This window comes from Ostrinia furnacalis, unplaced genomic scaffold (genome assembly GCF_004193835.3).
Source record: "Ostrinia furnacalis isolate ACB-3 unplaced genomic scaffold, ASM419383v2 OfSCF0704, whole genome shotgun sequence".
NCBI lineage: Eukaryota > Metazoa > Arthropoda > Insecta > Lepidoptera > Crambidae > Ostrinia > Ostrinia furnacalis.
The window spans coordinates 119,474-144,111 of record NW_021130943.1 but is presented as its reverse complement, the minus strand read 5'-3'; the positions used below and the strand labels follow the sequence as shown (position 1 = coordinate 144,111).

The window sequence follows — 24,638 nt, the reverse complement described above, 5'->3', positions numbered from 1 at the left end:
CCTTATACCTCGATATCTAAGCTCTTTAGTGTGTGGATGATATCCATTTATCGATATTTTACGTTAAAATGCAAGTATTTTGAAAATTTAAAAGTGGTCTTGATGTTGTCAAGCCGGGCTAAATTAGCCAATATCAAATTTGCCAGATATCCCAAAACATCGATATCGACAAATCCACATCACTAGAGCCGCACTGAGTATTCAGCTCGAACAACACACGTATGTACTTTGTAGCCGCTTAGTTCTATTTATACAGGGAACAGCAAAAACTAGATACACTGATACTTTTCGATTATTGCCACGGTACGCCTCCGCCGTTGAATTTTGAAGCAAAATGTGAAATATTAAAAATAGATTTCTTTTATTTGGTGCACCAATACCCTTATATAGTTTTAATACTAGATTTTGGTACCTATTAGGTCATCCGCTGCGTTGGAAACATTTAAGAGCTATTTATTTCCAAAAGACAGCTAATAGCTGTATATTGTAAGTCCGGTTGCTGAGCAGATAGAATTTCGTCCAATGACCCCAAGCTACCCATCCTTATCGCGCGCTCGAGTGTCACACTCGCTGCGGCCGCGCGTCGCACAATCGCGACAGCAATATAATTACGCGCGAGTAATAAGGATAGGTAGCTTGGGGTCATTGGACGAAATTCTATCTGCTCGGCGACCGGACTTTAAACTAGTGTTATATGTCCAACGCAACGGAAGACCTTGGTCTCGCTCGCTTAGCGGGAGGAGCTAAGATATACCTACAAGCGTTCACGGCTTGGCTCAAATGCGGTAGGAATGCTGCTGGTAGCATCGTGTCTGACAGTGGCCTGACAGGCTGCGGGAGTGAGACAGACGTATATTTGTATGCTTGGTCTATTATTTTTATGGAAACAAGGCTACTATCAAAAACATCCGAATCGAATATTCTATCCCTGTCACGTAAAGCTAAATGTCGACGAGAGCGATAGGGTCAGATAGATCCGAAACTACGTTACAGAGTAGCCCTGCTGAGGTGAGAATATTATCTTATATCTTAAAAGCTAAGGTCTACTTTTAAGGGACACTTGGCTTAACTGCGCCTTTAGGATTCACAGAATAGTGTAAATATGTTAATGTTTTTTAAAAGCTAAGATAAGGCGAGTGGAAGCTTACACATAATATTATTAAAAACACCATTACAATAAGAAATACTAAAGGATTACTTTTATACATAATTCTGTGTGAAATATCAATTTATATACTATGTACTCTATGTAGTACAAATCACTCCCGCACACCGATCCGTTATCTATAACCTATTCTAAATTATAGAAATATACATTCTAACATTTAGATTGTATAACCACTAGCGCATAAACACTTTAAAAGTAATATTGCTACCTTACATATGAAATAGAAACATATTTAAAATAGTTATCATTGTAAATACTTTGATTAGCACTATATTGAATTTCATGTGACATATTTTATATTGTATAGATTTATACAAACAACTATTAGGTAGGTACTCTAGATACTAAAGAAATAGTAATGAAAATAAATTGTAGTGGTTCTGTAATGTCTTAAGTCTAAGATGTCAGTTACAATCGGATTTCAGTCAGCCACCCGACACATTATCAAACTGGATTGGACCTAATATATTATGTAACTTTTATGTCACATAACTACATAGTAGTTGTGACAGGGTCCCTAACAGTCGCTTGATATTTTCAATAATCACAAGACGCTACATGCCTTTAAAAATATCGTAGAAATATTTTGAATTTTTTACAGTACAATTTTGTTTCATGTGACAATTTTGAAGTGAGCATAAAATAAATCCAATGATGGGTAGATGAAGAATCTTCCAAACTTAGGCATGTAACGTGAGAAGGTTAACAACTGTCGAATCTGATCTAGGTGTTAGGAGTGCCAGTTCTTATGGTGTACTAATATTAGTACAAAATTTTGACGTAATTTCACTTTACCTTCAAAACGGTGCCGTTTAAAAATGTGGTTATTGTCACCCATATCATATTTTTGATAGGATTTAATACTGATTTTCCAATAATACACAGGTAGCCTTTTCATGTCGGTCAGAGATATTTAAACTGTCAACGTGTACGACCCGTGATCTTAAGCCCCATGGACACGATGCAGCATCTCACCATAATGGTTTGGAAGCAACAGTGGTCACACTACTAGCATGACACCATAGCTGTGACGAAAAAAGAGTGTTTAAGATAACTTTAGATAACCGAGTGGTGTCGCTCAGTCGACGCTATTGCGTGTGTTCAATGCGTTAATTCTACACACGAAAATGTACATTATTTCCGAGGCTAAAAGGCACTGAGTTGTAGTTATGTACTTTTAAAAGTACCATTATACGAACACGCCAATCGGTTAGCACTGGCCCATTTATTGACCCGTAGCAGTGATAGGGTTAATACTGGGACGTGTAAAAGAGTTTTTGAAAAGCCTACTTGCAAAAATAAAATGAGCTTTGCGTTCTTTATGAGAGGTAGAATTCATTTTTGCACAATTCTTTTAAAGTCAACCATTTCAATGTATACTCAACTGCTAATTTACCAGTTTTCAATCGAAAATACTTAACAACCGACCAAAAAAGGCTACCCAATCCACGAACCGCACTCCCAACCCAATACCTTATGGCACTGCTGAGCCCAATCCAATCGTCGCTGCTTAGTCCTTCCAATCCTTCTTGATCTCGAAGCTCCACTCCCATTGTAGGTGAACGTTCTTGTCGTCATCGGTGAAGAGACTGTTGACGGTATAGGCCCCGCGAGCCATCAGACCCGATGGGGCGTCTTCGGGGGGCGTGGTGTAAGATTGGATCTCCGTTTTGGGAGGGTACGAACCGACCATATGGGTCATCTTGTCCACTGGAAATGAGAAAATGTAAAGTTAGATATGGAATTTTTTGTGGGTTAAATAAAGGAGGTTTTGTGCTGTGATTAGGGGTGGGGGGTGATTGGCTTTGAAAAAGGATAGTGCGGTGAATCGATATTGTGGCGATACGATAATAATCTAGTGATGTATATGACTACGGCTACAAAAAGAACTTAGACTAGGCGCAGACCACCGATTTTTAGTTGGCCAATAGTTGTGTCCGATTTTAAATTGTATGAAGAATCGGCCAAATCAAATCGGTGTAATGTGCGCACTTCCATACATGCCCATACTGATCAACTGCCCGACTAAACTATCGGCCGACGAAAAATCGATGGTCTGCGCCTAGGCTAATGCTTCAACCACACCAACGCGTACGATCATAGGCAAATGACAGGTCGCGCAACCCATGACACCTTTAGCTCAGGATCATAATTATCGTAAAACAAAGATCTAAGTTCTATTCAAAATCAAGCATAGATTCAAAACATTGGTCTTATTTCAATATTTTGGCCACAATCTTAAATCTATGGGTCTTACAAGATTTACAAAATGGCAATTTGTGGGCTTAGCCGAAATAAATATTACTACGCCTAAAATGTACACCTAAAATGCTCTGTTATTTGATTGGCCCAATCTTAAAAATGTCTGTAATGTTTTAATTGTTTCAATTGGGTCATACCTGGCCTCCAAAACCAACAAATTCATAACTACAACACAATTAAAATTCCGCGTGCATATTACACCAAAAAACGTGCCACAAAGCATTGGTCTGTATTCAATAACTTAACCTATATGGGTGTAGTATAGTCACAGTCATATTCCTTATGAATACAAATAAATAGTACGTACCGGGCACTGTCCAGAGGGAAGCGGGAAAGAAAAATTGATTATTTCTATGTATGAGGAAGTTGATTCAACAAACATAGTTATTGAATGTTTCTGATTAATGTAACGGACTTATTTATATTAAGTAGTTCTTACTCAGCAATAAATAAGTTGAAATCATTAATAATAGGGAATATTAGGCGACAATAGCCCAATGGTGTCAAGACTGGTCGACTCGAGATCCGAGGAATGCTAGTTCGAACCTCGCCGCCGCCGACTATTCCGAGATTTTTTAAATGAATTTGTATGGTACAAATCACTAATCCCTAAACTCACTAAAACCCCTCCAGCTAAACATAATACAATGTGGCCCAGGCGCAAGTGACCGGCTTAAATATTCTAACCATTCATGAAAAATTATCAAGAAAAAACCTTAGAAGGTTGTGGTTTAAATGTATTAATTTTCAAGTTTGTATGAAAAAAGGTATTGCATATGACAATCTTTCCCAAAAAAAAGTACACAATACTCACAATAGGGTCAGGTTTTTTCTCGAAAAAAATTCATGAATATTTAACTTATTTCGGGCGATCACTTGCGACTGGGCGACCTTGTACAAAACTTGTGAGTGAAGGAAGTGAGTTCACCACTTAGTCCAGTCTAGGGGACAATGAGGCTTTTCATCAACAGCCCTTTACAGTCCAATGCTGGACTATGAGTCTCTTCCACTATAGTGGAGGGTTTTTTCCATAATCCCCACGCTTGGCAGGCGGGTTGGAGATCGCAGTTCAAAAGATTGATGTTTTTCAGAGAGCGCTGCTTCCCGTTCTCTGTTTGATGTGTAGTCCCTAAGTCGCCTCTTACGACACCCGCGGGAAAAGAGGGGTTTGGTAAGCCGTGTGGTGACGGCAGAGTAGTTTGTCACCTTGGGCTTTTGTCGGATTATTAATGTTTGCTTCATAAATAAAGTAGTCTTCTCACCTGGAACTCCGAGCCGGTACGTCTTCTGCACGTATTTGAGCCCGTGCACGATCTCGCGCTGAGTGATGAAGTCGATCCTTATCCTGTACTGCACACCCTCTTTTATCACGAACACCTGGAAAGGGGAAAATGAACCTTACTTCAGTTGGAATATGTAACTTGTATTATAGATTGGCAATCACGAACACCTGGAAAGGGGAAACTGAACCTTCATTCAGTTGACATAACTTGTATTGTTGACTGGCAATCACTACAATATCATCTTAATGACGTCGTAATATTGCCTTTTGAATGTTTTTAATCCCACAAGGTGGACCGACGACCTTATAAAGGAAGCGGGTAGGCGCTGGATGCAAGCCGCCACCAACCGGCCATTGTGGAAATCATTGGGGGAGGCCTATGTTCAGCAGTGGACGTCCTATGGCTGAAATGATGATGAGATGATGATGAATGTTTTGAATTTGAATAAAATTAACAGAAAGATGAGAGCTCTACCATTTGACTACATCGCGTCACTATTAAGGGAGAGTCCGCTAATTTGGACCATTTTTTTTCAATCCCATTTTACACATAGTTTTCTTTTGTTTTTGCTAATGTCCATGGTATATAATAAAAGATACATTATTCAACTTACTATTTCATAAGTATTAATTAACATGATTGTTGTATATTTAGCACAAATCAACAAAGTACGAGTTCAGAGCTTCGGTCCAATTTAGCCAACCGGTTCGATAATTTGTACCACAGGGTTACTAAATTGGATTTCAATAAATTTCAAGCCTTTAAAAAAACTATGGCAAAATATTATACGATACATTCTTAACAAATTAGGAAACGAAGAGGAACAGTAGTTAATAACATAGACAATCGATATTGTTTTACACGTTATCACGATTTTGAGTACAAGTTTTGTAATTCCAATTATCGTAACGCACACTTGTACCTAATCTACTTTGCCAGTCTTTTGCTTTCATTTATTGTTAGTCAAACATAACTACGCTATTATAACTTCAAAATATGATTTACTAAAAAAATTGTCAAATTCCTTTGGTAAAGTTCCATACAACTTGATGTGGTACAATTTAGCCGACTAGGTGATAGTGGTTTTAAAAAATCGGTAAAAAATATAGCTTATGAATACCGAAATATGTTTCAAATAATTGTAATCCACACTAATTTACGCTTCTAAATAATATATTAGAAACACCCTGTGATTAAATTTAACAAAATTACAATCTAAACATGTATTGTCAAAAGTTACTTGAAAACAATGAAAAAATACTTTTCAAAATAAAACACACGTGTTTGTTGTCACGGCAAAAACCACATGGCCGATATTAATTGATTTTAGTTGTGTATCGCTGAGTGTTGCAATTACAGACATTCAATAAATACTTTACGAAATATGAGGGTGGTACAATTTACCCGGCGGTACAATATACCGAACTCTCCCCTAAATAACGATTTCGTATTTTTGAAATTTAAAAAACCGAACCGAGTGAGGCGAAGAATGTTGAATTCTCATTTATGTACTTACTATCGGCCACAGTTCTAGCTGCCCATTTCCGTTTTTTCTCTCGCTCTCATCAAATGGTGATTATTTGCGATAGAACCAAACGACATGAACGGAAATGAATAGTTCGAACTGTGGCCGATAGTAGGGGGACGACACCGAGGTAAGTTGTAAACGTAACAGAGGAGAGTTGTGACATTTTCGATTTTTTGTCTGTCGAGTTCGGAACAGTGTGCGTTTTATAGTTCGTCTCGATGTTGCAAGCTAGTAATAGACTTCCAGAAATCGACAACGTCACAACTCTCCTCAGTCTCCCCTACTACCAGAGCTAGGGGTTGAATGATATCCGTTAGTGGGTGAGAAATGGTTTGGGACTACGGGAATACGCCAACCTCATGTTCAAGCCGGTGAAATTCACAATTAAAGTATATTTTCCATTGGTGTAACTCATCTTTAAAGTATTGTTTCACATCAACATTTGAGTAGCAATGTAAAAGACGTCACAAGATAAATGGAGTTTAAACAGCTGAAAGTGGGTCTGGCTGAAACACTTGGTTTTCACGCATCATTAGGAATGAGGGCAGAAGAGCGTGAATTGGGGACGAGAGGGAATGCATCAAATGTTTCACTCCGTCACGTTTCACGCTGGATTTACGTCAAATGACCGCTCAAATCTGCCTACATCCAAACGTCATGTCAGTGGCGAAACTGAAGTGTCATATTGGAGTAAAGTAAAGAAGGCTCACTTTGTAGGAGCAGACAAGATTGCCATTTTTTCGATGTGCTCCTACCACGAGGCCAAGGCCTCTCATAACGAAAGTACAGTCAGCATCAAAAGTGACACCCAAAGTAACCAAAAAGTTGACAACATAACCTTATTCCAACTGTAACAAAGACGTGTTGTGATTTTTCTGGCTACTTTGGGCGTCACGACGCACGAACTATTTGACACTGACTGTACGTAAAATCAATGGGATAGGACTTCCCTCTACAACCTATATTTCGTCTCTATTGCTCTCTCACTTGTCAGCATGAATGAATATCTTTAAATAATACAATATCTTTGGTAAGTGACCTAAAATTCACGCGGTTTTAAATGTCGTTTTCGGGCTTAAGCTTACTACACAAACATTATCTATAACAGCATGTTCGTTAGCGTGACATGTCAGAAATACCTAAACCGTAATAATTTGTACTCCGTCCAGTTAGCAATAAGGGTGAAAATAGCGCGGGTATGTGTCGCGAAACATAAATAAACCGAAGACACGGATTTAATTCGATCGCCATTCAGCTTGCATTTAGACCGCGCTATACCGGGTGCGCGTAAATCATACCTCATTGCATTCATCGTACGATGCTTTTGACGCGTTTTCTTTGCTCTTTAGTTAAGTGTTCCTTAAGCGCTGCCGACTATAGAAAAATTTCAAAATCAATATTGTGGGAAAGAAATTAGACATCCAAGATTTTCTATATCCAGAGATGTGGTGCAAAACTTTATACCATGTCATGTACTGGCTCCATAAAGTTCAATCAGAGAGTCCTATGTCTCAGATGCTGCGACAACATAATCTGCAGTTTAACCCCGCCTACATGTTACTATTGCAAGAGCAAGATCTCTCGACTCGTGAGGTTTTGGGTGCGATTCACAAACTGATTGATTCCTTTGGAGAGCAAGTCGTTGGCGATTGTCAGATGATCACTTTTAACGGCGATTCATAAAGTTTCAGACACTCTAGGGTTGTGGCCTGTTGGCTTGGCACAATATGTACATACTATAGAAGACGAAATACATTGCGCACTGTAAAAACACACGCCACCATCCTCACCTAGTTTTCATGGAACTTCAAAAATACCCTATTTCCAGCAACCAGTTGTTACAATAACAATGGTCGCAATTTATTTACGCTGCCGAGTAATATAAACTTTATGACGTAGATCATAGAGCGTCTATTTTTCCGTTCATCGACCGGTAGCCATCAAAAGGTTTTTCTGGCGCATCCTGTATGTAGTCGAGTTGGAGTGGGGCCAAGCTGTGAATGGCGGGGACCGAACAGGCTCGCTAAGTTTATGGGTAACAAACAGTAATAGCGCAATGAAACTTGGACGTCCATTGTGATTGATATCTGAGCATTGGTTGGTACCACCAAATGTTCTTTCATTATTGGGAACAAAAGCCCAAAGGTTTCGGAGTCGGACTGCCGATTCCAGTTCGATCCCCATCGCTCGCTGAACTCTCTGGCGAACCCACTCCTAAAAATGCGCTTACTCTGTTGGGAGGTGCTTCGGACTTGAATGAATATGCGCAAAAGACAAACACTGTTACAGCAGACTGAGGATAATCTTATCTTGAGATCCTTATACATAACAAGTTCTTAACGAACGAATGAAATCAGAATCCTTTTCTGTGCTTGAATGATTATACGCGAAGGCAAAACCACGGCTTCTGCTACAGCGGGGTGGCGACTTGTTCAAGCATTATCTTCGCTCGAGATGTTATAACAAATCCTCCCAATCTTTTTCTGAGCTTGCACGAGTATGCCCAAAGGCAACTGATTGCTCCTGCTACAGCATTGTAGCGACTTATTCAAGCGATATCTTCGCCGCGTGTGTCAAATACTCTACTGAATGAAACCCAAATCTTTTTCTTAACCTGAATGAACGCTTGTATGTGCAAAGGCCACCCATTGCTCCTGCTACACCGGGCTGGCGGATCGCCAACGTATCGTATCGTGCTAATTGCGCTGCCCACTTTATGGTCAAGATGGGACGATGATGCATAGGACGCACCTGTCACTGGGACGAAATACTTGAGTAATATGCGAAAGTTCTGCAATTTTTTGCACGCATTTACGGAAAATCGACGGCATTTGTAGGTTACAAAAGAAAATAACGGGAATTGTCAGGTAGAGAGTAATGCGAAGTTTGAAGAATTATTCACTTTACAGCCGGACGAAGAACCAAAACCTTATCAGTTTCATTTCGATGTAGGCAGTAAGCGTTTAAACATTTCAAACACCATTTGTCAGGAAACGCAATATGAACTGCACGCGCTACATAGGTAGGTACCATAAATGAATTGCTCTAGCTATAAATCAATGGGAGCAAACATTGATAATGCTATGAACTGTTTTCCTCATTCTGAAACAGAATAAGCAAGTCTAACATTAGGGAGGAAAATGGCAATGTCCTTACATTGTCGATCTTTCAAATCCGTATAAGTGGACCATCTGCAGCAATATTGGACAAGATTTCGAAATCGTATCGCTATCACGTTTCACGTGCAGAGTGGAAGCAAACTTAGACAATCCTTTTTCACTTTAAAAACCTACGGGACGGCACTTCAACGTAAACACTGTGGGTTCTTGTGCAGTTCTAATAGGGGCGAGTTTGCAACAAAAATGGGTAACCTGATGTGCTGTCGTGTACAATAATTGGGATCATTTCAAGTCCCTCAAAATGGTCACGCAGTTACTGCCAGTAAATGTAATTCTGAGTAGTTAGCAAAGTATTGCATGCGATAAATCAAAAAGTTACGAGCACTCGGCCGTATCCAAGCCGGCAAATAGCAACGCTTGATCAACAGCACCGAACATTCAGCAGGAATTGCGAATTTCAGAAATGAAAGTTCTTATTTCGAGTTTCGGGTCAAGTGTAGGTATAAAATATCTATCGCCTGTGATATGATTTCTATTCTACAATACCTGTAGGCTTAGAATGCACGTCATAATAAAGTCAGGTATATCGAGGCAAATGTATGGCCTATTCGATAATTTTATCCTATACATTTATCGTCTGAAATTGTCGTCATGGCGCGCATCCTAGGCCGGCATGTGTCTGTTTTCACAAAAAAATATACACAATTAATTAAAGTAAAAACATTCAGGAACGTATCTACAGTTTCCGTGTTCAGATAAAATTGTACTATCCAATATCGCTGTCACCTGTTTGGTTGGCTGACTCTTCAATCAACTGCCGCCGCTCAGTGTGATATGTCATCTACCTATGACGTGTCCGAGTGAACTAGGGCTGACACTCAGCTGTCCGATAAAAATCAAGGATGTCAACCGACGGATTCGGAAGATAACAACAGAATAAATTGTGATTGGTGTTTTGACAGGAAAGGTCACCCAAACAGCGACCGCAGGTCATACGAGGATATGCAGTTTATAAAATGGCTTTATAGCGGTGAATCAAAATAACTAGCGAAAGGGAAAGATCATTATGCTATTATTATTGTTTTTATTATGGATAGGTAGTAAATCTTTGTCACAACTTATTTTCGGAACTGTTTGAATTTCACGAGCTGATAGATACGGCTACAAAACAAACATTATGAAATGGAATTGGCGCTAGAATGTGCTCTGAATAACTGTAAGTTGCATAATCCGACATTTCTGCGAAATTTTGATACATCTGTTATCACTTTTGAAGTCAGCAGTGCAGTGCGCTTCAGAACAACGTTGCTTTTGCTGTCAATTTCAATTAACAAATCTGGCTACTCTACTGTTTTAAAACGAACTAAAGAATATCGAAGCGATCACAGATTAAAATGCTTTTTGCATGAAAATAATTATGCGTGTAAACCAGCTACCCGCTCTTTTTTTTCCCTACTCTACAAAATAGTTATCTCTAATAACTCACATTACTTTTTAAATACAGATCTGAAATAAACGGTCACGAACTGGTTTGTGAACAAATAAACAAATCGACACAGAATGGAACACATTTTTCGTCGAGAACACTTTTGTTTTGTTGTTAGGACGAATCTCCGCCAGTTCGTTGAACTATTGGCAAGTGCGTGACGTCAGGACAGTGCTAGACATTGTTGCAAGGTCGCAGGTTCAGATGTGAATGCACTGAGTCATACAAAACTGTATGACATTAGAAGATACTTATTGAAACATGATTAATCGAAGGCTTATCTATACTAATTTAAGTACATTACTACCACTAATATTATAAAGCTGAAGAGTTTGTTTGCTAGAACGTGCTAATCCCAGGAACTACTGGTCCGATTTGGAAAATTGTTTTTGTGTTAGATAGCCCATATAACGAGGAAGGCTTCAGGCTATACCACCCTAAAGTCAATAGCGGCGAAGCAGTGAAGAAAAATGTTGCAAAATCGGGAAACACTATACAGTGTGTTTGGAATAGGGCTAGCGATAATTTAAGGCGATGTACTGGGGGGTACCAGGGGGTGCCTTAGGACTTATGACGGGGGGGGGGGGGGGGGATCCCCCCGGGGGCCAATCCATGCTACCCCCCCCCGGGGCCGCAGCGCAAACCTGGGCCCCAATTTTATGGGATTGGCATTCCAAAATAATAAATATTCTTCAATAATATTATTTATGCACGCACGATTATTATTCAATGTAGAGATAAGGACAAAATTATCAATGTGTTTAAAGTTAAATATGTATTTTATGATAATGCTCATTGGGTATCCTTCCGTTTGGCCAAATTACTTTTCGCCAAATTTCACTTCGCAAACAACTTATCGCCAAAGTTTCATTTCCCAAATAAACTTTTAGCAACTGTACTTTTCGCAACTAATTCATTTGGTCAAATTAACATTTGGCCAAATTTTACTTGGCAAATGTTTATATAGCAAATGTTTTATTTTGCCAAATATTATATCCCAAATAATTTGCTTGGTCAAATTGACACTTCACATACTTACGAGTACCCACCGTTACCCACAAATCAAAGCATAAGGCACATGGTCATGGTTTTCACAATAATTTTATGTAAAACAGAGAGATTGCAGAAAATAGTATGGTTGCAGAAAGTAGGTATTGTAGAAAATAGTAGGTTAGGTTAGGTTAGAACAGTGACCCTTAATGCGCGAAGGCGAGCGAAGCGTGCCGAATCATCTCTATTGCTAATGAATCATTTGGAAATTTCGATAAAATAGAATGAAATATGAAAATTTATTTAGAAAAAAAAAAATATTAACTACCCACTAAACAAAATAATAACCACAAGCTAATTTGTATTCCATTCTATGCACCAATCAAATTGTTTTGTAAATATTTTATCGTGAAATATTTTTGCCAAATGAAACATTTGGCAAAACATACTTTGCCAAACAATAATTTGCTAAACAATAATATGCCAAAAACGACATTTGCGAATTAAAAGTTTGCAATAAGTTGTTTTGCCAAATGAGAATTTGCCAAATGAAAATTTGCGAAACGTTGTTTGCGATGTGATAATTTGGGAAACGTTTTTTGGCCAAACATTAGTAATCCTGCTCATTGATATTGATAACATTGTTTGTTGTGGCGCAGGTGCTGTATAATTGAATCATTTGTCTCAAAAAACCAATTAGATTCAAGAACAGAAATCAATTAGTTACTTTTGTGATGGAAATCAAATGGCGTAGTAAAAAAAATTTACTGAACTTTGGTTACGTCAGAACTTAGTCAAAAAATCTATTGGTTCTTTAACCATCATCAAAAGATTTTAATTACCTACCAGAATACTGGATGTATGAACTCTCTGAATCTCTCGTCAATATGATATCAATGCAAACCTTATGGTAAAGATTAGCTACTTAAAACTATTTAAACCAAAGATTTTCATAAATAATACACCATTTACCCTGCCAACACATATTCAAACTCACCCAGTACGAATAAACTACAATCTTCCTTACCTGTTTCTTGAGGTTGGTCAGGTCACCAGTCAGGTCCAGCTCAAGATCGTCCCGGTCGACCACACAGAGGGCCAGTTTCTTCACTATCACCTTCCGTGGGTCGTTGACATCTGAGGAAAATTCATTATTATAGATCGTTTCATCCACGACGACGCGCCGCACCAATTTTTGGTCGGGGGAAGCGCGTGGCGCGGGGAGTTTGATCCGAGCAATCCTAGCGTCATTATTGTAGTGTGCATGTGCACTGATGGATAATTTAGCGTGTACAGATAACACTCAAAGATTAACGGAAGAATGGTGGTGCACATATTTGTGGATGAAACTATCTATATCCATGGGTGTAACTAACGAGCTAGAGATTCATTTTGAAGGCTTTAGATCTTATAATTAGCAGTCCAATTAAATGAATGATGGTTCAAAGGCCCGACCTTGACTTACAATATGTTGTCCTGAAGTGACGGTAGGGCAAGCTACATTTAGGACGTGTATAAGCACCCTGGAAAGCCTATGTACTGAATAAACTATTTGATTTGACTATTCAGTGTGTTTATTTATGTGTTCTTAATTAACAAGTTCATTATATTAAGTGCATTGTTATCAACAACTACAACAAGTATCGTTCATTGATAATAAAAATTAAAAAAATCAATAAAAAATATTTTCATTGACCTTATCAATTAGTCAATAAAATTGACATTGTGCTGTATTACATAAACAAATTAAACTTGTTTGCAGTAGATAATTATAATTTAATCCAATCTACTCTCAGCTACTAATATTAAACTCGTCATTTATGGTTTGTAAATAAGATAAACTCTCACAGGCAATTAGATCACACATGGATTACTCTATCCGGTGTTATCTATGGCGCTTATCACGACTGCCTATCAGTGGCAGATATGTTATAGATAAAGTTGCCTGCCTGATAGCAAATGGTGAAACTTAATGGATTATTCTGGAAAATAATGTTTGTTTATACAAGAAAGGGCAAAGTTAGTAAGCATAGCACATACTGGCCTTATTTAGTATGAATAAATTTTACATTCAACAATATTGGGTATTTTTTATGCAGTAGATAAATGTACCTGAATGCAAGCAAACTATAATAGCTAATACTTAGAAAAAAATAGAATCCAACAAGATTTCAGAATCATACTCAAAATCTTGACTCATTTAAAAAATTCTATGGTAAATAAGAATCAATAATGTCAGAGGTGGAATTGTGTATAGTTCCAAAATACTGGACTGTCCTGTCGATGACATTGACAGTGGGGCGCCACCGTCAATACCGGATCGCTGGTTCAGATTTTTGCCATGTTGGAAACCATATAGTTGAACGATGGTAGCGCTCCCCTGTCATTGAGTTTGGCGGGACAGTTCAGCGTGGGTCATCTATAAAGCAATTGTTATCATTTGACAGTTCATAACATACAATTATTCTGTTAAACGCTTTGTTTAACAGACTTTATTGTATGTTATGAACTGTCAAATGATTACGATTGCTTTATACAATTCCACCTCTGATCTACAACATGAAATGTATTCTTGACTTGAGTAGGTATATTTCAACTAACAATATGGCTAGCTAATTATCCATATTCATAAGTAATACTCATTACATCTTAAGTACCAAGCATCACTTACCAACAACAACAGTGCCACTTTGTGCCTGCCCCAGCAATGCCTCTTTGTACTTCCTCAACGACTCATCCTCCTGGTCCGCAGCTAGGATCTCCTCAATCGTCTTTTCCGGAGGAGGTTTGTAAGTCGATTTGATTTCTTCCTCAGTCTCCTCCTCCTCAGGAGTACGAGCAACTTCGGGCTCTCCAGACATTTTAAACTGAAATATTACTCATCTTGTAGGTGTAACAACAAAATTAATGCCCCCCAGAGCTTTGGGTATAACCTAAAAAAAATTCTAGGACTCCCTAGAAGAAACTGTCCAATTTAACAAGGCGGCGATACTGAGATCCTGTTTATAATGAGATTCTGTAGTGCAATTTTCTAGAAGCACGCTGCAGGATCCGCCCTTTACGTGAATCAGTGACACTAAATCGGCATGCAAAAATTATACATTCATAAATGAAACAGAGATATTTATAACTGCAGGGTTCACCGACAGCGTCTCGGTTTAATACGGCGACAATAACATGACATGATAGCCGACTAGCGGCTTCGTCATATAGACCCACGGCACATCGGATTATGCTAGCATTCACAAGAATTATACAAGATACTCACGTTCCAATAAAAATGTGTGACGATTACAAGGCGATACAAATAAACTGCAAGTATTTAACGGCAAAAGGCACCAAAAATCAAATAATATTTACGAAAAATTAGCAATTTGTAAAATCTATAGATCAAAAATGACGGACGAAAAATCTTCCGGTTGTCGCCATCAATTGTCTATTGTTTGGCAGGTAGGTTTGTCTCTGGTTGGCACATAGTGATGTTCCTAAGCCTTATGGTTAAAACAATATCCGATATTTTTCATAACATTGCGTTGCATAAAGCTTAGTTTTTGTGGAGACGATGATATAGCCTGACCAGGAACATAAAAACCCTGGCATAGAGGCGCGTCAATTGCATTTGATAGTGCAACACAGTACAGTCGTACCTGTGTTAAATTAAAAGGCTAACTTTATGTATCAGGATTCAGGATTACGGGCTTATTTGATATTTTCATAAATTAACGAAAAAATATTATTATAGGTTACCTGATTTAAATAAATTAAATGAAACCATCAATCGAGCTAGTAGATTTATTTTATTATTCATCAATAATCAAATTCAGAACGTGAATATTCAACTGCAATGTCTGCTCATGAACGCTTCAAACTCGGTACTTCTTTCCCAATCCCATAAAATTCAACACTTAGAAAGTGACAAAATGTTTTAAAATAGGTAGTTGAAACAAACCACAGCTAATTTTCATAGTGGACTGTACTATACGATAAACATGTCAGTCAATTTGACAACCTTTGTCGGAAACATTATTCAATGAAAATATTGTCCGAACCCTTAGTATTTCTCTTCGACAAATACTTTAACACATTGTGAACCGCTTTTCTTTCACGACTATAAAAATATTTTAGCAATTTAATTCATATAGTTCCAAAATACTGAACTGTCCTATGCATGACATTGACAGTGGGGCGCCACCGTCAATACCGGATCGCTAGTTCCGATTTTTGCCATATTGGAAACCATATAGTTGAACGATGGTAGCGCCCCCCTGTCATTGAGTTTGGTGGGACAGTTCAGCGTGGGTCATCTATAAAACCAATTGCGCACATTTAAAATAAAGTTTGTTTACACTTTGACAGCAATAGACTGACATGCAAGGTGACATGTCAATGAAGTTTTCAGTTATAGATGACCCNATCTATAAAACCAATTGCGCACATTTAAAATAAAGTTTGTTTACACTTTGACAGCAATAGACTGACATGCAAGGTGACATGTCAATGAAGTTTTCAGTTATAGATGACCCACGCTGAACTGTCCCGCCAAACTCAATGACAGGGGGGCGCTACCATCGTTCAACTATATGGTTTCCAACATGGCAAATGTCGGAACCAGCGATCCGGTATTGACGGTGGCGCCCCACTGTCAATGTCATCGATAGGACAGTTCACTATTTTGGAACTATACTGTTGCCATTAAAAGAAATTAGTACCATTAGTTTTCCGCAACATGGCGAGGGTTTTTATGTTCCTGGTCAGGCTATACAAGTTTTACCAAAAATTAAAGCTAAATATTTTCAGTGCATGGAAGTTTACAAAAATGACATTTTCTTGCAATTGTGTAAACGCACAAAGATAGCAAAGCTTTGATTAATTTATCAAGGGTCTGCTGGCCACTTAAGGAGTTGTTATGGAATGTTAATCTTAGAATGGAAAAGTATTCGATGCCGTCTCCTAGCATGATTTTTACTCGAAGGCTGGCAAATTAGTTTCAACTCCCAGCACAAACAAGTGTCAAAATACAAAAAAAAAGATAAAAAAAATATAACCTCAAAAAGTAGTAAAATATTTTGGTTTTTACGTTCCAAACAAATTATTTAATTATTCTAAAGAATTATTTTATAAATATGCATAAATGTTAAAATCCAAAGCTTTATTACAATCTGCCAAGATAACTTTGTATGTATTTTTTCGTTTGGTATGAAAATTGTTGTCCAATAAACTTTGAACTACTTTGAAATTATATGTTTTTTTAATGTTTTCAGGGTAAAACCAAAAGAATTAACAGTTCTTACACACTCCAAAAGAACATGTACTACCCAAACAAGTGCTACAGAAGAGGAAAAAGAAAAGGAACTCGAGAGGATAGCCAAAGATGTGAGTTCTTACAATCTTTATTTCTTACACTAATGTTTTGCTTCGAAAACAACTCGTTTTGTTACCAAACTGTAACAAAACATCGTTGTTTCTTATCGGCAACTTATAGAAGTTACACATACAATTCAAAAAGTCACAACAATGCAAACCTCCTTGGACCGAAGTTAAATTTTTTTTTTACATTCAGGCCTCCATAGATGACCCTCCTACGGCTTGCTGTCGCTCTGGCTGCGCCAACTGTGTGTTCATAGTGTGGGCTGAAGCACTAGCCAACAAGATGCAGAATGCAGGGCCGGAAATACAAGAAAAGGTACTTAAAATGGTGGATGATCCCTCAATGAAAGCTTACTTGGAAATGGAACTAAGGATTCGGTTTAAAAAAAAGTAGATAGATGTAGGTATGTTCAACAGCATAAGAGACTAGATTTTTTTGCTTGAAAATAGCATCTATCTCAACTAATTAGTGTAACAAATAAATGCAAATGTGATAATAAATAAAAAAATAACAGTGATTATGTCTTAATATGCTGTTGTCCATACACTTTAATATGTAGTCCTGTAGATTATTGTAACTAGTTTTACAGTAGATAGATCTGTACATAAGTTTGTGCTATTAAATTTGATTGTTAATAAGTATATTAAAATTTTGTAAGTCATTAAGATGTTATTCATCTATTTAACTAGTCATTAGATATTATTGTTGTTCCTTATAGTTATGTATTTGGAATGTAATAGATAGGTACCTGATGATAAAATACTGTTATTTATTTATCTCTATCTATCTCAGTGGTTCTTAACCTTTAAGTCACGAGGGAACATTTTACCAAATTTCTATCTTCTCAGGACCACTTTTTTTTTCAAAATCCTATAAAAGGGGTGGTCGATTTCTCGCCCACTGTGCGCCGTTTGCGTTGTTTACTCGACTCATCACGTCACGTCACTTGTTGTTTATTACGACGTCTTCGCGGACCACTTGGAATGCCTCCAGGGACCACCAGTGGCCCGTGGACCACCGGTTAAGAACCACTGAATTCTATGTAAACCCTGTCTGCCATCTCTCTTATCTATCTTGGAGGGGTAAAAGAAAGTGCAATGAAATTTTATTATAAAAAATTATTTATTCATCATCAACAGCCAACAGTCATTTAAATATATTTTTCACATCTATTTATAATTGTTAAGATACAATATTTCATTAGGTAGGTGAGTTAAAATACATTGATAATAACTTAACCTTTCCTTATACAGCATGTAAACACGTATTATGTACTACAAACTACAGTCTCCAAAACAGAGTAGGCAATAAATGCTTATTAACTTCATAATAATAAGTAATAAATTACATAAAGTATCTTTAATCTTGACATGTTGCAGCTTACAGTATAAAATACAGTCTGAGTTTATTATAACAAAGTTATTATTAAAACAAATATCTAAGTACTTAATTATTAAGTATAAAATTTAAGATACTTCTCAAAGCTTAGAAATCAATTTAAACGAGTCATTTATTAATTAAATATTACAGGTGTATAAGTATGCCTAAGATCATTTTGAAATGAGTTAATAGTACTGAGAATACACAAAAGTTTTCTCTGATTGTAACCAATCTATCCCAACTGTCAAATTGAATGAAAACGGTTATAATTTATTAAGTGATTGTGAATTGAACTAAAATTGATTGATTAATGATAGGCTTCTTAGACAAGTATTACACCACACAATATTATGCAGGAAAGACCTAGTCAGTAGGTACTTTAGTAAGTAATAGTCTGTAGCTACTGTAGGTAAGTACAATTAGATTTAAAGACATAGGCAGGCAGTATAGAGTATCAATACCATAATTTACGTCACAGCAGATCAAAAAGATGATTATATTATACTAAGTACTTTGTATTCACAGAATTTTTCATTGAAAGCGACACTATTCCTTGGTGTAATTAGTATAGGATATGTTTATGATTATTTCATTTCAAAATCTCCAAATTCGATTACAAGGGCGGGTATTTGACAAGGGAGAGAAAATTTTATGTCCTTAGTTCCCTAGTCCCTAATACCAGACGAGCGCGGAGACCCGGCAAAAGAAACAGATTTAAAAAAACTATTATTTAAATATCATGTAAGTGTGTAACTTAAGACAAGATAAATAATGTAATTGATCTAATTTGAGCACAGCAATTCTTTATATCTCTTCAATAGTCGATCGATTAAAAGCTTTCAAAATGACATACAGGTAGGTAAATTCTATGGCAGGGATTGGCTGAACTACTTCTTAGGTATTTATTTTAATATGGAAAGGGTCTAATCAGTAGGTAGGTATATTATAGTTAGTAGTATTCTAGAAAAATACATCGAAAAAGTATTATTTCTTACTATAGGTAGGTACCATCGTTTTTTATCTTACCCTATATACATTTACGAGTATATTTAACTCATGAACATTTATCTTAATCTAAATTTTCGAATAAACCTATATCCAACTTTGCAAGTCCTGCGCAGATCAAATATCATAATATTCAATTTGAATATAATATTCTATTAAAATTCAAGTTTATACTTAAATAGATATATTGTAGAGTTGGTATTTTCCGTTTTTCCTTTATTTTCAATACAATCTTCGAGTTACAATCCATTACCCTGAGAGTGACCAACAAATCCGTATAATTACCTACTTACTTTCTTCTTAACCTCACGTGTGCTTTACAAATATATATTTGATTTAATTTATAATACTGACTGTCCATGTCGTTGTATTTTACACATAGAAGCCGTTCAACAAAACTATAACGGATTAAAAGTTGACGAAAAGTCGTCACGATTTGGTCGCATTCGATCAGAGTGATCCTTTTTGGACGGAATCGCATTGTTCCTTTTAATTGAAAAGTATTAAAATATGTAACTTTCAATAAAAATAATACTGGACAGTCTTTCGCAAGAATTGATGCTGTTTTGTTGAATTTCACAAAAAGCAAGTCGCAAAATAGGTACTAGCTAAAATTGGTTTACAACCAAAAATCATAGTCTACGCAATACAGCCTCTGAAACGCTGCTAGCTTTCTGGCCCTTATAAAGGCGTCTTCCCTATCGTTTTCCCTAAAGTCACACTCGTAAACCATTTTATACGAACTAAAAACGTCTTGCAAATATACGTTTTGTTCGTCTATTTTACAATATATATTTGGCAAGATAATATCGTCCGTATATCCATTAAGAATGGGTTTCCAAGAATCGTTGCTCTCGTTCTTTGCCCAGAAGTAGTTGAGCGTGTGACCTCCTAATGGTTAACGTCAGTCCTCGCAGAAGGTCACGGCTGGGGCAGAATGATGGTCTCGTTGGGGGACGAAGCAAGCGCAGGCTGGGGGTCCAGGGGAGGACAGAGCTGATCCTGGGCCTAGAGAGCCCCCGCAAGAGAGACGAGCTCGATCGCGGATGTTCATAATCGACCTTTGAGGACTCCACCACTCTTCGTTGCTTCCCTCGATGCCATCCAATTCAGGCTCTGACAAACCATAGTAAGTACATATCAATAATAATCAGAACTGATGGTGAATTGATACTACAATAACAACGGTTTGATACATACGGTGTCTGTAAAAGCTGTATGTTCTGCGGACGTGATCTTCACCAGTTAGCCACCAAGTTTTCAGCTCTCCTTTTCCCTGTTGAAAAAAAGACAAGTTTTAAGTCATTTATCAAGCAACCTACGATTGTTTAGCATTGGCTTATCTAGAGTTCTTTTTCAGGGAGGTGCGATTAGGGTCTTATAGTACAGTCTTTCCCAAAGTGGGCGATAACGCCCCCTTGTGGGCGCTGCAGGCTTAAAGGGGGGCGCGGTAAGAGACCCAGAAAAAAAATCGGGACGTTGTGTAGAGGCTTGGGAGGCGTCATTTACTAGGAGGTCTCTTAGACACCGACTGAGCACTCCACTCTCGACTACAAATGGGGGCGCTAAAAAGAATTTATTCTCAAAGTGGGCAGTAGACAAAACAAATTTGGGAACCGCTGTTATAGTACATATGTATGTAGATTTACTATTTCTGAGATTTTCTGGGGTGGGCACAGGATCATTCTGGGGTGGGTAATGGGCAGTGGGTTATCAATCTTCGAGAAACCTACTTTTGCAATATTTCCATTTGAAACTGAAACTTGTCTATCTACCTTGATGTTCATAACCCCCCTCTCCTTGAAGTGGTAGCCGCCATGATGTTTTAACAGCTTATACGTGTCATGGCTTATGTGTATCTTCTGTGGTTCACCGCTGGACTCCATTCGGGCTGCAGTATTGACGGTGTCGCCGAACAAGCAGTATCGCGGCATTTTGATTCCCACCACGCCGGCTGCGCATTTTCCGCTGTGTATTCCTGAAATAAATTAATACAAAATTAACTTTGGTCAATATTTTCTATTAGAAATTGAGGTTTCATTGAACTTTGACGTCCTTTTTTCTTGAAAACTACACCAACCAAAACGCAGGACGAAAAAAGCGCTGTCGCGGAAGTCTAAGGCTACGGCCGGATACTCGGTAACTCGTGGCGATATTGCGACTTTACCCCCCCCCCCCCCACTCGGGCGATTACGGAACGCCGCGGAGGTTTTAGAGGGTATACTCCGTCCTTGCATTTCTTCCGCGACAAAAAAGGGACCAAAAAGGCGTAGCATTTTAGTTACCTTAAAGATGGAAAAATCACTCATTGTAGAATCGTTCCCATTTTTTTATAGTTGTCATGAGACCAAAAAGCACTAGTCTGTGCCTACAATGGCACTACTTAGTATAAGCACTACGTATTCTTACGTCGACTAAACAACGTGGCAGCGGAGTAAATCTAGCATCCATAATATTCTAGAATTAACATAGTGTTGGAAACTTACCTATCCTGATATGCAGCCTGGCAGCAGGCGTGTGCCTCATTCGTATCTTGGGCACTGCATCGAGTATGTGCAACGCTAGAGAGGCCACTTCTGCAGCGTGTCGGGAGCACCTCTTGGGCAAACCACCCACGACCATGTAAGCATCACCTATCGTCTCTACCTGCGATATGGAAACGCATTTATGATTGTTGTTTGTTACATCTGATGAAACCCTATCTATGAAAAGAAGAAGGGCAGAGAACGCCCGCTGGCCACGTGGTGGACAACAGTGTCAAGGTTTTTGGGTCAACGACTACAAGGACTGTCTTGGCACCTTAAAACGGGGTGGGCCGACCCCAAAATGAAATGGGAAAAGGCACAGAAGAAAAAAAAAGATTTTTCAATCTTGATCAAATATTTCAAGCTGTTTTTGGCTACATATTTGCTCCGAAGCAATACCTTTCCTTGGTATCTGTTTATTAGGATTTCCACCAATGTTTCTTTTCATTGTTTAGTGATCTTATATCCATGACATAGATACAGTGAGAAAAGCAATATCCAACGTATTTTTATCAAGATATTTTTCGTGAAACTTAATACATTTTAAACAACGTACCTTATAAACATTGTAGTTCGATATAATTGCGTCGCAGCACGTGTAGAGCTCGTTTAAAATCTCAACTACCTGCAAAGTTATAATGTATGTAAAATAACAGTTTCAACGTTGAAAATAACAGAATGGGTTAGAAACAACTTCGCTTCTTGCGTAGAACAACTTCATAATATTTCTTTCAAAAACTATTCTCATATTCATTATTAAAGTGTTAATTTAATTCTTGCCTTGTCTTCTAATTCTAGATGTCTGAACCTGAAATGTGACCGTTGAAACGCAAATACCAATTCTTAAGTCTTTAATAATATTATCGAATTTACGATGTTCCATTTAAACTTGGGATGAGTTTACAAAACTCTTAGTGGATGACTGACGACCTTAAAAGGTCGCGTTTTAAATTATCCTTGACAATAATTTGTCTTCAGTTGCTATTAAAAGTTATAAGTTAGAACTTATTTTGTACATCTTTAGAAACGTACAATGTTGTGGAAACTTCCGGTAGCCTGTCGTAAGTTGAAGGATCAAACGTTAGGTACTAAATTACTAATAGGTGAAGTTTGGTTGGAGATTCTTTCAGTAGTTTTAGGAGCATAAACTAGTTATTTAGGTATTTGCTATTTTCTTAAACCAGTGAATCAGATCAGTATTAGTCGAACAATGGATGGATATCTACTCCAAATGAACGGTTACCCAAAAATTCTCACATCCTAAATATCGGTTGCCTTAGTATCTTAGTCGCCATTGTTCTGGTTAGATTGGTTGGTATTTGGTAGGTTGCCAAGATATTATCTTCGATCCTATCCTTTGTATTGTGATTCGAAATTCAGAGAATTCTAACGTTCCCTTTTTGGACCATACCTACTCGTAATTGTTTCGTCTAGAGCCGATACTCGTGTCCCAAAATATAATTCGTTGAAGAAAGTAAATAATTACAATTTTAATTTTCTTATTGCCTAATGGAACAGTTCTATTTCATCGTATATTAGTTTCCAACGCCTTTGCAATACTGCGAATTGAGAAAACATTAAAAGCAATATAAGTTGTATGTAAACAGCATTGTAGATGTTTATCTAGCAGGGACGGTTAATGTAGGACATCGGTGTGACATTCTTGTTAGAGGTCAAGTTTTCAGACGACCAAATTCTAGTCTACCTTAAAATTAGCTACTGATATATTTGAATATAACTTTCTCTATTACTTAATAATGTAATGACGTCGTTTGAGATAGAGACAGATAGATCTTTTAATAAAATCCTCGTTGAATACTCCCTCGAGATTAAACAGGCGTAATAACGTAATATTAGTTATATACCAGCCATAATATCCTTTACATCCTGAAGATCGTCTTTTATTTAAAATTGGGACCATGACTACAGGACTTAAAAGATATTTTAACCGAAATCGAATAATTCTTAAGTGCTATACTCACTTGCATAGGCGAGTTCGTGGCAGCTAGGCCAGTAAAGCCGACGATATCACTAAAATAAATTGTCACACACTCAAAGCTCTCTGCCTGGACATGCTCTCCACGCTTCCAAGATTCAGCCACTGTCCTGTAAAGACCAAATATAATTACAATAATATAGGTATAGCCTGACCAGGAACATAAAAACCCTCGCCATGTTGCGGAAAACTAATGGTACTAATTTCTTTTAATGGCAACAGTAATTGAAAACTTCATTAACATGTCACCTTGCATGTCATTCTATTGCTGTCAAAGTGTAAACAAACTTTATTTTAAATGTGTGCAATTGATTTTGTGAATTACATTGCTAAAATCTTTTTATAGTCGTGAAAGAAAAGTGGTTCACAATGTGTTAAAGTATTTGTCGAAGAGAAATACTAAGGGTTCGGACAATATTTTCATTGAATAATTTTTCCGACAAGGGTGTCAAAATGACTGACATGTTTATCGTATAGTACAGTCCACTATGAAAATTAGCTGTGGTTTGTTTCAACTACCTATTTTAA

At 37.5% G+C, this 24,638-nt stretch overlaps 3 protein-coding genes across 3 annotated transcripts in view; 1 reads left to right on the top strand and 2 right to left on the bottom strand.

Moving 5' to 3' along the window:
• Positions 1-875: 875 nt before the first annotated feature.
• Positions 876-15,279, bottom strand: RhoGDI (rho GDP-dissociation inhibitor). Its single transcript, XM_028300177.1, has 5 exons — positions 15,105-15,279; positions 14,508-14,703; positions 12,864-12,973; positions 4,693-4,807; positions 876-2,878 (listed from the first exon to the last, which is right to left on the bottom strand). Exons 2-5 carry the CDS (start codon positions 14,695-14,697, stop codon positions 2,679-2,681), a joined length of 615 nt encoding a protein of 204 aa, XP_028155978.1. The 5' UTR covers positions 14,698-14,703; positions 15,105-15,279; the 3' UTR covers positions 876-2,678.
• Positions 15,280-16,870: 1,591 nt separating this feature from the next.
• LOC114349712 (oxidoreductase-like domain-containing protein 1) lies at positions 16,871-17,966 on the top strand. The gene is made up of 3 exons (XM_028300183.1): positions 16,871-17,011; positions 17,098-17,209; positions 17,397-17,966. The coding sequence occupies exons 1-3, from the start codon at positions 16,968-16,970 to the stop codon at positions 17,595-17,597; spliced, it is 357 nt and encodes a 118-aa protein (XP_028155984.1). The 5' UTR covers positions 16,871-16,967; the 3' UTR covers positions 17,598-17,966.
• Positions 17,967-20,132: 2,166 nt separating this feature from the next.
• The window catches only part of LOC114349709 (Guanylyl cyclase at 32E), a 71,098-nt gene continuing 66,592 nt past the window's right edge, over positions 20,133-24,638 (bottom strand). The window contains exons 17-22 of the mRNA XM_028300179.1: positions 24,097-24,220; positions 22,671-22,739; positions 22,076-22,235; positions 21,365-21,567; positions 20,790-20,865; positions 20,133-20,705 (exon numbers count right to left, since the gene is read on the bottom strand). Coding sequence (XP_028155980.1) covers positions 20,494-20,705; positions 20,790-20,865; positions 21,365-21,567; positions 22,076-22,235; positions 22,671-22,739; positions 24,097-24,220 — 844 coding nt within the window. The 3' untranslated portion in view covers positions 20,133-20,493. The remainder of the gene's footprint in view (positions 20,706-20,789; positions 20,866-21,364; positions 21,568-22,075; positions 22,236-22,670; positions 22,740-24,096; positions 24,221-24,638) is intronic.

Coding starts and splice junctions, on each gene's coding strand:
- LOC114349712 (XM_028300183.1), top strand. CDS start 16,968: ATGTTAAAATCCAAAGCTTTATTACAATCTGCCAAGATAACTTT. Junction 17,012..17,097: donor CAATCTGCCAAGATAACTTT/GTATGTATTTTT, acceptor TAATGTTTTCAG/GGTAAAACCAAAAGAATTAA. Junction 17,210..17,396: donor TCGAGAGGATAGCCAAAGAT/GTGAGTTCTTAC, acceptor TTTTACATTCAG/GCCTCCATAGATGACCCTCC.
- RhoGDI (XM_028300177.1), bottom strand. CDS start 14,697: ATGTCTGGAGAGCCCGAAGTTGCTCGTACTCCTGAGGAGGAGGAGACT. Junction 4,808..12,863: donor TGACCAACCTCAAGAAACAG/GTAAGGAAGATT, acceptor TCCCCTTTCCAG/GTGTTCGTGATAAAAGAGGG. Junction 2,879..4,692: donor GTACCGGCTCGGAGTTCCAG/GTGAGAAGACTA, acceptor TCTCATTTCCAG/TGGACAAGATGACCCATATG.